Below are 15277 nucleotides of genomic sequence, written 5' to 3' on the forward strand. Positions count from 1 at the left end.
TTGGGAGAGACTGGATTGCTCACTTTGGTATGCCAGACATCGCCATAAGTCCCTGTAACACCGTTACCATTCCATTAGGAGATAATGAGGGATGGGTGGTGTCCCTGAAGCAGCGGTTCCCAAAGATTTTTGATGACCAGTTGGGAAAAATAAAGCATGACTGTGTGAGACTCAAGCTGAAACCCAACGCTCAGCCTAAGTTCTTCAAAGCTCGGACAGTACCTTTCGCACTCCGAGCAGGTGTGGAAGCGGAACTAAGTCGGCTGGAGGAACAAGGTGTCATCTCAAAGGTAGAGCACAGCGAGTGGGCATCACCAGTTGTACCGGTAAAGAAATCGAATGGGGACTTGCGCATTTGTGGCGATTTCCGCATGGCACTGAACTCTCAACTGGAAATAGACCAGTATCCCCTACCCAGAGTAGATGACATTTTTGCCTCTCTTGCAGGAGGTCAAAAGTTCACCAAGCTTGATCTCAAACAAGCATATTTACAATTTGAGGTCCATCCTTCTTCCCGTAAGTTTCTGACCATCAACACCCACAAGGGACTGTATCAATATAATCGGATGGTGTTTGGGGTAGCCTCTGCCCCAGCCATTTGGCAACGAAAAATGGACGAGATTTTGGCGGACATTCCTTTCACTCAGTGCCTGCTAGATGACATGCTCATTACAGGACGGACCGACCAGGAACACAAGCAGAATGTGGAGCTTGTGTTGGCGAGACTCCAAGAACAGGGTCTGAAAGTGAACTTGGCAAAATGCCAATTCATGGTGCCTAAATTGGAGTTTTGTGCCCACCTTGTGGATGCAGAAGGTATACACACCACGGAAGCCAAGGTTGATGCTTTAGTCAAAGCTCCAGCCCCAACCAACGTCCAGCAGCTGCGATCATACCTTGGCTTGCTGAACTATTACCACAAATTCCTGCCAGATCTGGCACACACCTTGTTTCCGTTGAACAAGCTTTTGGAGAAACACTCCAGATGGGACTGGTCGGCTGCATGCCAACGTGCTTTTGAAGTTTCTAAGCGGAAGCTGTTGGCGTCACGCATGCTCGTGCACTATGACCTCCAGAAGCCTCTCACCTTGGCTTGTGATGCCTCACCCTATGGTCTGGGGGCGGTACTATCTCACATCTTACCAGATGGGTCAGAAAAACCAGTGGCATTTGCCTCCAGGTCTTTGACAAAAGCAGAAAGCAATTACTCCCACATTGACAAAGAGGCTCTTGCGCTGATATGGGCAATTAAGAAGTTTCATCTTTACCTGTATGGTAGGGAATTCACCATACTGACGGACCATAAACCACTCCTTCAGATCTTTAGCCCTGACAAAGGCATCTCCCAGACTACTGCAGCCCGCCTCCAACGCTATGCCCTATTCTTGGGGGCATACAGCTACAAAATTCAGTATCGTGGTCATGATGCCAATGCTAATGCGGACGCTATGTCCCGACTGACAGGGAGGTCCATAGACTCTTCTCCACCGGTCAAGAGTTGTCGTTACACCAGCCTGTCCTTCTTGTCTTCTGGGGAGATAGCAGCCCATACAAACAAGGATACCTTTCTGAAAACAATACTCTCCTGGGTACGGTCCGGTTGGCCTGCAACTGTCACACAGGAGTATGAACCTTATTTCCGTAGGCGTATGGAATTAACTGTGGCTGGCAACTGTGTTTTATGGGGAGACCGAGTGATCATTCCACAGACCCTCCGGAGACACATTCTGGACTTGCTACATACTGGTCATCCCGGGAGCACACGTATGAAACAAAAGGCCAGAGGCTATGTGTGGTGGCCAAACCTAGACTCAGATATCACAACATATGTGAATGCTTGTGCTGGATGTGTACAAACGGCAAGAGACCCTCCTCGAGGGTGCGTCCAGCCCTGGACTTGGCCCACGGTTCCTTGGTTTCGCCTACACTTGGACTTTGCAGGCCCGATCAGAGGACACACCTTCTTGATCATAGTGGACGCCCATTCAAAGTGGCCTGAGGTCATTCCTGTTACTCAGCCAATGACTAAGGCAACGGTTTCCATACTGTTACATCTCGCTGCTACGTTTGGATACCCCAGAGAAATTGTCACAGACAACGGTGCACAATTCACCAGTCAGGAGTTTCAGCGTTTCCTGACTGCCCACAACATCAAGCACAAGTTGACCGCACCTTACCACCCGGCTACAAATGGTCAAGCAGAGCGGTTTGTGCAGACTTTTAAACGCTATTTCAAAGCTACAGTGGCTGCAAGTAAACAGTCCCTGTCACCCCAGCAGCTGGACTCCTTCCTTTCTGCTTACAGAAACACACCACATGCAACCACTGGGAAAACTCCAGCAGAACTCCTTCTGGGGCGGCAGCCATGGACTGTTTTGGATATGCTCCGCCCTCAAACAGTCCAGGAACATGTACTACAGTCCCAAGACAAGATGGTCCAACACAATGAGCTCCCCCGATTCACAGCCCAACAAAAGGTATGGGCCCGATCTTATGGGGCTTCCAACACCCGTTGGCTTCCTGCTGTCATTGCAGAGACCTTGGGACCCAAGATGTACAAGGTACGCCTGGAAGATGGTTCCATTTGCAGACGTCATGCGGACCAACTGCGTCCTCGTTCGCAACTGCCCGAATCCCTGATGCCGGCTGAACCATCAGTGTCTCAAGGATCTGCTCCCAGCGAATCAGGATGCACAGAGACTGATGATTGCGGGGACTCTGAACTTTTGAACTCGTCTCCAACAGAGCCCTCCAGCTCTGGTCCGGAGGTCTGTTTACCCTCTGAGCTGGGGGATCCCTTCTTGGCCCCGCCGGTACCCATTCCGGCCAGCCCTGTTTCCTCCGGTCCAGAATCGCTGGATGCCCGGCCTCAACGACACTGTCGCCCTCCTGACCGGTTTCAGTTGCAAGAGCGGTTACGAGACTTTCGACGGGGCCGACGGAAGTGATCCGATGACATATTAACCCTGCAACGGTTCCTGGAAGCTTGAAGTCCCATAATTCTCCTGTGTTTGGAGGACTGTTATTGGACAGCTATCAGTTAATGTTTTGTGCCTGTTATTGTTTTGTTGTGTTTTTTTTTTTTTTGTTTTTGTTTTTTTTTTTTTTTAGGGATGGATGGAAGGTGTTATACCTGAAGGGTTTCACATGTACTGGCACTTTAAGGCTGGCTCCACCCAGCAGTGATGACAAGGGTCAAGGGGCATAGTAGCCATCTTAGAGAGACCACATGTAGGAAGCAGAGAGATATGTATTGTCCTGAGATGCATGTTGCAGTGTACAGCCTGTACTGAATAAACATCCATTGTTCCAGCCCAGAGTCTTGTGTCTCCCTCACAACACAGAGGATATAACATCCTCCATCCACCATCTTGAGTTGTGATCCTGTACATCAGCACCACCACCAAATGCTAAAAGGATCGCTTTCCAGATCACATGGATCTCTAACTACAAGAGATCAAGAACACTTGTGGCTTAATACCCAGCCAGGGCCTTTTAGAACTTCAGAGGATCTTCAAGCATTGACATACCAATCTCTACTTCAGTGAAATGTTGCTGGTGTTGACATCTTCTTCTCGACTTCTTACAGTGACAGGGTCTTCAATCGTCTAAATTAGCCAGCACAACACCTGTGCATGCAGATAGGAGTTCAGTTTAGATGATTGAAGACCCCAGTTCTAAAAGGCCCTGGCTGGGTATGGAGCCACAAGCGTTTTTGACCTCTTGTAGTGAGAGGTCAGTGTGAGCTGGTAAGCGAGACTTTCAGCCGGTGGTGGTGGTGTTGATGCACAGAATCACAACTCAAGGGGGTGGATGGTGGTGATACTCGCTAAGAACCTCAGTATTTGTCACTTGTGGACGTTTTACTTCTATTTTTATTTAATTTAATTAGTGCAACTCAGTATGTTATACAATATTGGGACTGTGGTGATATCTCAAAGATGAGTTGCTGCTTGTATCACTTTTTTACATTTTTTTTATGTTGTTATACATCTTGTGCGGTAATTTACCCAGCACCCCAAAAAAGGCCAAATGTGACCTGCCTGTAGAGGATTGACCATGTCCACAACTACCTTTTTGGCCTGTGTACATGGAGGCGGCTTCTTGTGCCCTCATAGCTGCAAGGGGGAAACTCTCCCCTCAAATCGCCATATACAGTGATACCTCGGTTCACGAACAGGAAAGTTCATAAAAATATGCTCCGGTTCACGAACTCCGCCTCGGTTCACGAACAGGAGCCGCGGCCATTTTAATGCTATTTCCAGGCTGTCACATGGTCGTGACTTTCTGTAGGAAGACCGTGGAGAGAAGAAGACACACAGAAAGAAGTACTGTGAGTACTCTGCAAACATTTTGAGTGATTTTTTGATTTTTGGTGTGCTTTTTAGCACATACTGTACTGTACTACAGTACTGTCCTTGCTGTATTGTACAGTTCACTGAAGGAGATCCCCCTGATGTCCTTATGGAGGGGGACTCTCCCTCCAAACAATAACTGCCTCCCACCTGCCTTCCTCCATGCCAGAAGTCATCTCAAGCAAGGTTAGTGTCCTCTCTTTATACATTACTATACTGTACTAATGTGTATTGTAATTTGTTTCATATTTTTGTGCTTCAAAAACCCCCAAAAAAAGGTCAGCACGGATTAACTGGATTTACATTGAACCCTATGGGAAAATGTGCCTCGGTTCGCGACCAATTCGGTTCGCGACCAGAGTCAGTTCACGAATTAAGTTTGTGAACCGAGGTATCACTGTATTCTTGAAAAAGCAATGAATCATGTTTAGGCAGCCAACAGAGAGGCAAAGTGCATCTAACACAAAGTAAGAGATACATTTATACTTGTACAGATACATTCATGGCATAAAAGCACATAGTGTCAAAAAGGTATAGAACTCTTAGGCCGGGTACTCACGAGCAAACATGTACGATGAAAGCAGTCCGTCGGACCGTTTTCACCGTACATGCCTGCCAAAGGGCTTCTGTACGATGGTTGTACTAACCATCGTACAGAAGTCCACGCGTAAACACTACGCGGGTCGTGTCCGTGTCGTCGCCGCGATGACGCGGCGACATGGGCGGGCCTGCCATTTAAAGGCTTCCACGCATGCGTCGAAGTTATTCGACGCATGCGAGGGACGGCGGGCGCTCGGACATGTACGGTAGGTCTGTACTGACGACCGTACATGTCCGGGCAGGATTCCAGCGGACGGTTTTAAAACACGTCCAGGAATATTTGCCCGCTGGGAAAAGGCCGGCGGGCAAATGTTTGCTGGTATTCGGCCCGCTCGCGCCTACACACGACCGAACATGTATGCTGAAACTGGCCCGCGGACCAGTTTCAGCATACATGTTTGGTCGTGTGTACGGGGCCTTAGTGTTTGAAGCTGAATCCGATATGCATAATGGTAGATCTTGCATTTACTCTCGACATGTTTCGTGTACAGGACGCTTCATCAGGAGCATAAAAGTGGATCAATCGAATCTCAAAGAGTCGATCCAGCCACTGATTGTGTGGTAAAGAGTGTACAACGCTTTTAACCTAACCAGCCTCCTGGGCATATGGTAGGCACTCGTTGTGTCTAAAGGTACAAAGGTAGGACTATGGTACAAACTGTTGGTAAACAGTATATGTAAATGGGCATAAAAGCCCTAACCGGGATCCCACTGGCAGACCTTGGACTGAAGTGGACTCCAAATGGCAGATTGCCAATTGGCCAGACAGTAGAGGGGAGGTAACCACCTCAACAGCTACCGACAGAAAAATAAATCTGTCATTAAGTAGAACAGTGTCTGATCGTAACGAAGTTAAAAAAAAAAGCAGCCAGGAAAAAAGACCAGGAGAAAAAGAGGAGGTTCATACAGTACATAGGCACCGTGATCCAGTGTGTGATAGCAGTATATATATATAGGGGTAGATTCAGAAAGAAGTTACGCTGGCGTATCTATTGATGCTCCGGCGTATCTTTTTTTCTGTATTCAGAAAACAAGATACGGCGGAATTGTGCTAAGATCCGACTGGCGTAAGTCTTACGCCGTTGTATCTTGGTTGCATATTTACGCTGGCCGCTAGGTGGCACTTCCGTCGATTTACGCAAGGAATATGCAAATTGGGTAGATACGCCGATTCAGAAACGTACGTCCGCCCCGCGCATTTTTTTTACGTAGTTTACGTTAGGCTTTTTCCGGCGTAAAGTTACCCCTGCTATATGAGGTGTATCCTATGTTAAGTATGGACGTCGGGCCAGCGTAGAATTTTCCGTCGATTACGTCGTTTGCGTAAGTCGTTCACGAATAGGGCTGTACGTAAGTTACGTTCACGTCTAAAGCATTGACGATTTGCGGCGTCATTTTGAGCATGCGCACTGGGATTCTTTCACGGACGGCACATGCGCCGTTCGTAAAAAACGTCAAATACGTGGGGTCACAAGTAATTTAAATAAAACACGCCCACATCATCCACATTTGAATTAGGCAGGCTTACGCCAGACCACATACGCTACGCCGCCGTAACTTAGGGCGCAAGTTCTTTATGAATACGGAACTTGCGCCCTAAATTACGGCGGCGTAACGTATCTGAGATACGTTACGCCCGCAGAAATTTACGCCGGGGTATTTGAATCTACCCCATACAGTATATAGCACAATACTTAAAGTGATTGTAAACGATCACCTTGTAAAACATCCAATTCTGTTTAAAATAGAGATGAAAGGCAAAATATTTTTTTGCATAAGAGCTGGGGAGAGAAGAAACAGAAGCACGCTGAGTATCCCAGCGTATGGCTGTGCAGCTTGGGCATGTCAGGACAAGTATGATCAGGAGGAGATCAGCCTGAGTTTCCTGCACATTTCAGTCTATGTACTAGCCCATGCACCTGTCTCCCAAGACCAATGTGTCCCAATGTGTCTTGGCATGTGTCAACATTCTCAAGCTAAGGGCCTTTTGCCTCTCCCTGATGCAGTAGACTGACCAATTTCAAGGATGGTTGACGAGGATTGGATTCAGGATCAAGAGCCTTTGCAGTGGATGTGCTGGTGACCCTGTGGGATGAGATTCGGGTAAAGAGGCCTTCCCTCTATGGATTCGTTCTCGGCTGCTTTACAGGATTAAGATAAAGGGCATCCGGTGATCTTGGTGACACCAAACTAACGAGGGACATGGTACTCAGACATTTCCTGAATTCTAGGAGACATTCCATGGGCACTCTGACCATCCCAACCTGCTCTTGTAACATTCTGCTTAATTTTTGCTAGTTTTGAAGTCTTGGCTGTTAAAGCCCAGGTCACAAGGGATTGGGGTTTCTCTGACATTGTTAATGCTATACTGCAGGGGGTTGTAAACCCTCAAGTTTTTTCACCTTAATGCATCCTATGCATTAAGGTGAATAAAACTTCTAGTGGACGCCGAATACTGGACTTGGAAGCGTGCCCACAAGGTAACCCCCCCGGGAGAGTGCTTCTCATAGGGGGTTATATGATGTGGGGAGTAGCCGCCGAGGGACTCCAGAAGTCGATGATCGGGGCCACGTTGTGCAAAACGAACTGCATAGTGGAGGTAAGTATGACAAGTTTGTTATTTAAAAATAAAAAAAACGTAGCTTTACAATCACTTTAAGGCTAGAGTCTAAGCCGGATCGGTACTTAGCCTTGAGTGCTCTGCAGGGTCAGGTTTTGCCCTTCACTATTTTCTGTCTCTGACTGCTCATTCACTGGAGTGGCTCACATAGCTTCCCCTGTTTGTGCACCAGTCCACGGGATCCTAATCTGGTCTTGTTGGCTCTAGAGTCCTCCCTTTTCTGCCTATTCTGCATATTTCCTTGGCAAACCTTACTTTTTGGTTTTCCTTTTCCTTTCACATCAGCAAGACAGATTTTCGAACTAGTGACCTTATCTTATAAAGAACCCTTGACTGTTACATGGCTCTAACCCTACTTATATACAAGACTGCAACACAGCACAATTAAAAAAAAAGAATACAGGAGAGAAGATACACTCCCTATATATAGATATACATTGCTGTAGTAGTGCATCCAGCGTGTGAGGGGTATGTACCAATGCGCTTCGCAAAAAGCTTCTTCTGGAGACCAGAGTACTAGTGACAAACATACATTACATTAATATAAATAATACATAGAAGCAAAGTAAGGAATCAAAACATAGCTTGTGTAATACTCACAACGCCTTGTACAAAGCATTATAAAACTAGGTGTGGATAGACACTGTGGGGGTTATTTACGAAAGGCAAATCCACTACACTTCACTTGAAAGTGCACTTCGTAGTGCAGGCGCTGTGAATCTGAGGGGTAGATCTGAAATGAGGGGAAGTTCTGCTGATTTTATCATCCAATTATGTGCAAGCTAAAATTTGTTTTTTGTTTTCCTTGCATGTCCCCCTCGGATCTACAGTGACTGCACTTCCAAGTGCACTTTCAGTGCACTTTCAAGTGGACTTGTAGTGCAAAGTGAATTTGCCTTTAGTAAATAACCCCCTATGTGGCACAGGGCAAGGCCCGGACTGGCCATAGGGCACACCAGGCAATTGCCCGGTGGGCCACGGGCCGCATATTCTTGTGGGGCCAAGGCAACGGAGCTGCTCCTTGAGCCCCCGCTGCTTACCCGACCCCACTGAGGCCGGCTTGGCCGGCAGCCATTACAGTTCGGCCATCGGGCTGGGGGCGGGGACTACAGGTCACGTTACCTCGAAGAGGGAGGGGACCTACATGAGATGCTGGTGTTCAAGTGAGTGTGTCTCAGCCTGGATAGGAGAAGCCGCTGCAGACACAGTAGAAGAATCCATGTCTTTTATTTTTCTCCCACAGCCTCTGAATGCCTGCTTCTCACTCTCTCCCATTCGTGGGCATTCAGAGGCTGTAGGAGAAAAATAAAGAGATGGATTCTTCTGTGTGTGCAGCTGCTTCTCCTGTCCAGCCTCTTTCTACTGCCCCGTAGTGCTCATAGGCTCCCACCATGCTCTCAGGTACACCCCCTGCCTCTCAGGCTCTCCGACTGCACTCCAGCTCCCCTCGGTGCTCTCCAACTCCCCCCAGTGCTCTCTGGCCACCCCCAGTGCTCTCTGGCCACCCCCAGTGCTCTCTGGCCACCCCCAGGCCACCCCCAGTGCTCTCTGGCCACCCCCAGTGCTCTCTGGTCACCCCCAGTGCTCTCCAGCCCCTCCCTGTGCTCTCCAGCCCCTCCCTGTGCTCTCCAGGCCCCCCTATGCTCTCTGGCCACCCCTGTGCTCTCCTTCTTCCATGTTCTCTGCCCCTGCTTGTGCTTACCAGCCCACCCATGGTCCCTGCACCCTCAGTGCTCTCCGCCTGCCCCCAGTGCTCTCCAGCCCCTCTGTACTCTCCATCCCCACTGTACTCTCCATCCCCACTGTGCTCTCCTCCTCCTGCGTTCTCTGCTTGTGCTCTTCACCCCCTGTGCTCTCCGGCTCCCTTAGTGCTCTCCAAACTCCCCCGTGTTCTCCAACCCCCCACATTGTCCGCCCCCCCATGCTCTCCGTGCCTCCTGGTAAATTAGCCATGGGCTGCTCAGTCTAAAATGCCCGGGCCTAATTTTTGTCCCAGTCTGGGCCTGCACAGGGCCAAGGAGCTGTCGAACCAGGGGGAGACCCAAAGAGGCGACACGAGTAACAAGGGGCGCGGTCCTGGAGGCCAAACGTACTTTTCTATTCTTTCTCTATAACCATAAATAGGGTAAGAAACCAGCCATAAATAAACAAGAGTGGGAGCATACCGCTTTTAAGGCGGTTCCATGTGTACTGTATAATGCTCAAGTATGTATCACATGGCCACTGGTTATATCCAGAACTTAGATTATTTTTTTTGTTCTGCCTGCAGGATTAACCACTTCAATACAAGACACTTTCACCCCCTTCCTTCCCAGGCCAATTTAAGCTTTCAGCCCTCTCGCACACAGTGTTGCCAACCCTCTGAAATGAAATTTACTGGCAGGATGCCAAAAATTTACGAACGGCACCAATTTTTTACTGGCACTGCAAAAAAGTACTTAAAATTAGTTTTCACTGCTAAACATCAATATTTAAACTATAAACATGTAGCTAGTGCTATCAGCAGTGTGTTTAATTTAAACAAAAGTCAAAAACCAACTGCCTCCATTGACATGAAGGTCCGGTTACTGTAAGCCAGCTAGCACAGAGTTCCCCCTTACATCATAGTCTGCAGGATTCCCCCTTACAGTGCAAAGGAACTCTTATGCAAAGGGGAATGCTGCAGATCATGATGTAAGGGGAACTCTGATGTAAGGGGGGGCTCTGGTCACCAGAGGCCACCTTTCACAGCGTGAATACACTAATGTAAGGGGGGACTAATATAAATGGGGAACCTTTTGTATCAATGCCCCCTAACATTGTTGTATTCACTCCCCCTTACACCAGCAGGAGGTGGGACAGAGGCTGCGGACATGGTACAGGAGGTGGGAGACAGAGGCTGCGGACATGGTACAGGAGGTGGGGGACAGAGGCTGCGGACATGGTACAGGAGGTGGGGGACAGAGACTGCGGACATGGTACAGGAGGTGGGGGACAGAGGCTGCGGACATGGTACAGGAGGTGGGGGACAGAGGCTGCGGACATGGTACAGGAGGTGGGGGACAGAGGCTGCGGACATGTTACAGGAGGTGAGGGACAGAGACTGCGGAAATGGTACAGGAGGTGGGGGACAGAGGCTGCGGACATGGTAAAGGAGGGGGAGGACAGAGACTGCAGATGTGGTAGGTTCTTTCTCTGCTCCCCTTCAGTATCCTTCTGTGCCCCTCCAGTCCACAGGCACATCTGTGTGACAGGTAGTGTCCTCCTTCTGTGTCCTAGGACTCGTATTTCTCCACAGGGCAAGGCATGCATTGTGACCCCCTTCACGGCTTCACCCCCCCCCCCCCCCCAGTCCTGACAGGCAGTTTCCTCCTTCTGTACCCTATTTCTCCACAGGGCAAGGCACCGACATCAGGTATGTGACCTACTTCACGGCTTTACACCCACCCCCCCCCCCAGTCCTCTCATTCATCGTCGTCCTCATTGCTGTGCAAGGCAATAGCACTGCCGCCGCGCCGAGAACGAATACCGGACGCTCAGCTGTTGTGCTAGGTTTAAAAATGGCGCGAGCCGCGCCATTACGTTACTGCGCATGCGTCGCCCGGCCGAGTATGTACGAACTTTCCCGAACTTGGCAGGCTTCGGAACGGCGCATGCGCAGTTGCAAGAGCTGCCCGCGGCCTTCATTTTTACGGGCACTGCTGCCCATAAACGGACTTTAACGGACAGCCCAAAAACGGGCTCAAATTACGGACTGTCTGTAATTTAACGGACGGTTGGCAACACAGCTCGCACTTTCAATGACAATTGCGCGGTCATGCTACGCTGTACTCAAATTAAACTTTTTTATAATTTTGTTCTCACAAATAGAGCTTTCTTTTGGTGGTATTTATTCATGAATCCGATTTTATTTTATTTTTTTTATTATTTTTTTTGTGAGCTGAAATTTGGGTAAAATACATTTTTATTTTTTCTATTTTAAAAGACCTCCAATAAAATCAAATTTTGTCAAAAATTTAAGCCAAAATTTATTCTGCTACATGTCTTTGGTAAAAAAAAATCCTGTGTGTAATAATTAGTTTGTGTGATCACGGACAGATGTACGCAGATGATCATGTACAGATGTGCGCAGATGATCATTGGGACATATGATTTTACTGTTGCATATGTGGGGGACAGGTGTTTTTACTGTGGTGACGTGTGTGGGGGGGCATGCGTTTTGGGGACATGGTGTGGGGACATGTGTGTTTTACATTGTGTACATGATTTACATGTGTGTTTTGCACTGGTGATCAGTGTGTAAAAAGCTGTACAGCTCATACACACTGATCACCAGCCGACTGCAGCAATCCGCTCTCCTCTCCTCACTCACAACTTCTGTGTGAGGAGATGAGAGCTGATCGCCTAGCAACCAGTTTTGGGTAGAGGGGAGAGGAATTTAAACACCTGTCAGTTTTTATTGCTGTCTGTACCCCTGTTTTGGAAATTCACCCTCTCCATTTGTCCTCTTTACCTCTGTCATTGAAAGTAAAAGAAAATTCCAAGTTTGGGTTGTCCCAAAAAAAGTAATGGAGAGGAAATCTTCCAATGGAAACACTAGTTCTGGTGACCTGGGGGTCCCCAAGTGGTTTCCTTAATTTGGACATTTCTTCTTGCTTCCTGTTTTGGCTATGGGACAGGAAGAAAACGTAAATCTCCCCAATGGGAAAATAAACCAGACAGAGGTTATAAACCTTCCTTACTCTATACAAAATGAATTTTTTTTGCCTATAGTTCTACTAAGACCTGTTTTAGTTCTTACCTTTTGGACTTTTTAGTACCAGGTGCCAATTTCTCAGTTTCCCAAGGTTGCCACCTGGTCCTCTCTTCACATGTTTAGGTTTTAACAGGTGGAGGTTCAGGGTTCTTCGACAGCTTTTGTATAGCATAACATGCTTTAAGCCACTGTATGAGTTTGGGAATCTGATACCCTTATTGGCATTGTTTGCTGTGTTGCCTGCCCCTCAGTTGTATTGCTTAGGGACATCCCATGGTACTGAAAGGATTTTTTTTTTTATGTATCTGAAAATCGTTAACCTGAAGTACAGGACAACCTTCCTTCTGTCCTGGGGATATAATGTTTTTGCTTGCTAAATTGAGAATATATGGGCTGTTCCAACAGATCCTATTTGCTAGTGTCCTCACCTGAAGGTGGCAGATTATAACCCTTGGTCCTTGAAGCCTGTATTCTGTACTCTATTCCAAAAAAGGAAACAAATACAGCCATTACACCTATTTTTGGTATTGGGTTTAGATAATGCTTTTCTATTTTATGATTCTCATTATTTTTACTAAAAAAAATCATTAAAAAATGATTAAAAACTTACTGTATGTAGTATAATATTACAGTCAATTACAGCAAACAAGTGGCCAGATCATTCTCTACTGAGAAGTGAAATTAAACCTGGAATTCTACTTTAGGATTCCTTGGTTCTGCCAATTTGATATCCTCTGTTATAAAGTATTTTTATAATATCAAAGTAATTTTTTTTAACCTTTTTTTCATATGTTTTTCACTTTCAGTTTTTTGAATACACAACAAACCAAGAGATACGCTTCAATTCTGTAACTGAACTATGTGCAGAAGTCCCTGAACATCAGACACATATTGGGATGACGCATTGTCCTAAAGATGGTAATCCTGTTCCAGCAAATATCATTTGGGAATTTAGAGATGTAAGTGTGCCTAATAAGTTGTAAAAAAAAGAATACTTGCTAGCAAGTTTGCCTGTTTTTTTATTTATTAACAAATATAAAAGCATGTTTTAGCCCTGATTCACACTGGTGCAATTTGTCATGTCAAATCGGCGGCAATTGCTGGTAATGGCACTGTCCTATTGGTGCGACGCTGCATCAATTTCAAAAAGCAGTTTCTGTACTACCTTTTTCAATTTCAGCCCGCGATTTACGTTGACATTTGTGAAGAAACCTGCACAAATGTCTCTGTAATCGCGGCCGAAATCGGGACTGACAGGCGGGAGTGAAATTGTGCGAGTTCAGCTGAACTCGCACGGCTTCATTCCCGCAGCCCAGTGTGAACCTGGGCTAATGTAGATATTTCAGTGGCCCAAGTCTTTCTCACATTTAAGTTGCCATAAACTCTTACTAAGGCTGGGTTCACATATGTGTGAATTGAATGCGGGTCCAGGGCAGCCACAGTTCCCATTACAAAAGAGTATTTTGCATCTTTGAATGTGGTTCAGGTGCGAATTCAGGCAAAAATTTAGACCTGATTTGCACCTGAACCGGTGAACAGACACACTAGACCCCCATGCTGGGAATCACAGCCGCACATATGTGAACCCAGCCTAAATGTCATCTTATTTACAAACCTCACTTTCCTAACACGTACATACTATACTAATAGCTAATAAAGCTTTATCAATGTTCCCCTACCAGCACTCTGGCTGCAGCTCCTAGACTGGAGCCTTTACTTAACCGCTTTAATGGAGAATACAAATAAAATAAGTATACATGTGCAATGCCTACTCACAAACAGAGGTAGATAGTAGGCACAGAACCGGAATGGAGAAATGCAGATGAACGGTGATAAGATGCGTGCCTGGAGTCATTCGGTAATCACGATTAGCGGGTGTCCAAATCGCGGGCAGCAGCAGGCTGATGATATTCGATGTCCGGGGATAGGAACACCGGAAAGGCCACAGAGATTCGGCGTGCGCTTCACCGTGGAGCGCAGCGTCCCGCCGTCGCACCGGAAGTGACGTGGGAGTCCAGGCCAGCCAATGGGATTACGCGTTTCACAGCGTCAGCTGTTTCTTCAGATCCATGCTGTCCATAGAAGACAGACGTATTAAAAAGGAAAGGAACTGCTGTGATAGGCTGGCGGTAAGCGTCAATATCAAACACGAACTGAATTAGACAGAGATGGCTAACATATAGACACTGAGCTAGCGCAATGTAAAATGAAACAAGAAGGACAAAATTAATATATAATGTAAAATGTAAAATGAAACAAGATGCCCGGGTTATATATTAATTTTGTCCTTCTTGTTTCATTTTACATTGCGCTAGCTCAGTGTCTATATGTTAGCCATCTCTGTCTAATTCAGTTCGTGTTTGATATTGACGCTTACCGCCAGCCTATCACAGCAGTTCCTTTCCTTTTTAATACGTCTGTCTTCTATGGACAGCATGGATCTGAAGAAACAGCTGACGCTGTGAAACGCGTAATCCCATTGTCTGGCCTGGACTCCCACGTCACTTCCGGTGCGACGGCGGGACGCTGCGCTCCACGGTGAAGCGCACGCCGAATCTCTGTGGCCTTTCCGGTGTTCCTATCCCCGGACATCGAATATCATCAGCCTGCTGCTGCCCGCGATTTGGACACCCGCTAGTCGTGATTACCGAATGACTCCAGGCACGCATCTTATCACCGATCATCTGCATTTCTCCTTTCCGGTTCTGTGCCTACTATCTACCTCTGTTTGTGAGTAGGCATTGCACATGTATACTTATTTTATTTGTATTCTCCATTAAATTTGGGCTTATTGCACTTAGATTGGCGCATCTTGTCCCTTCTTCTTTGAATCTTTCAGAGCATCGCTTCTGCTTTAGGTGCTGCTGCCAAGTGTCCCTTACAGCCAGTCATATTATTTTAATCCAGGACTTTCATGGACATTATTTTTGGACTCTTTTATTAGACTTTTATATACCTCAGCCCATT

General features: G+C 47.0%; 1 protein-coding gene across 2 annotated transcripts in view; it reads left to right on the top strand.

Moving 5' to 3' along the window:
• The window catches only part of LOC120940524 (polypeptide N-acetylgalactosaminyltransferase 4-like), a 401853-nt gene that overhangs the window by 316094 nt on the left and 70482 nt on the right, over positions 1 to 15277 (top strand). For both annotated transcript variants that reach the window (XM_040353444.1, XM_040353443.1), the window contains one exon: positions 13117 to 13269. In XM_040353444.1, the coding sequence (XP_040209378.1) occupies positions 13117 to 13269 (153 nt within the window). The remainder of the gene's footprint in view (positions 1 to 13116; positions 13270 to 15277) is intronic.

Source organism: Rana temporaria, chromosome 5 (assembly GCF_905171775.1).
Source record: "Rana temporaria chromosome 5, aRanTem1.1, whole genome shotgun sequence".
NCBI lineage: Eukaryota > Metazoa > Chordata > Amphibia > Anura > Ranidae > Rana > Rana temporaria.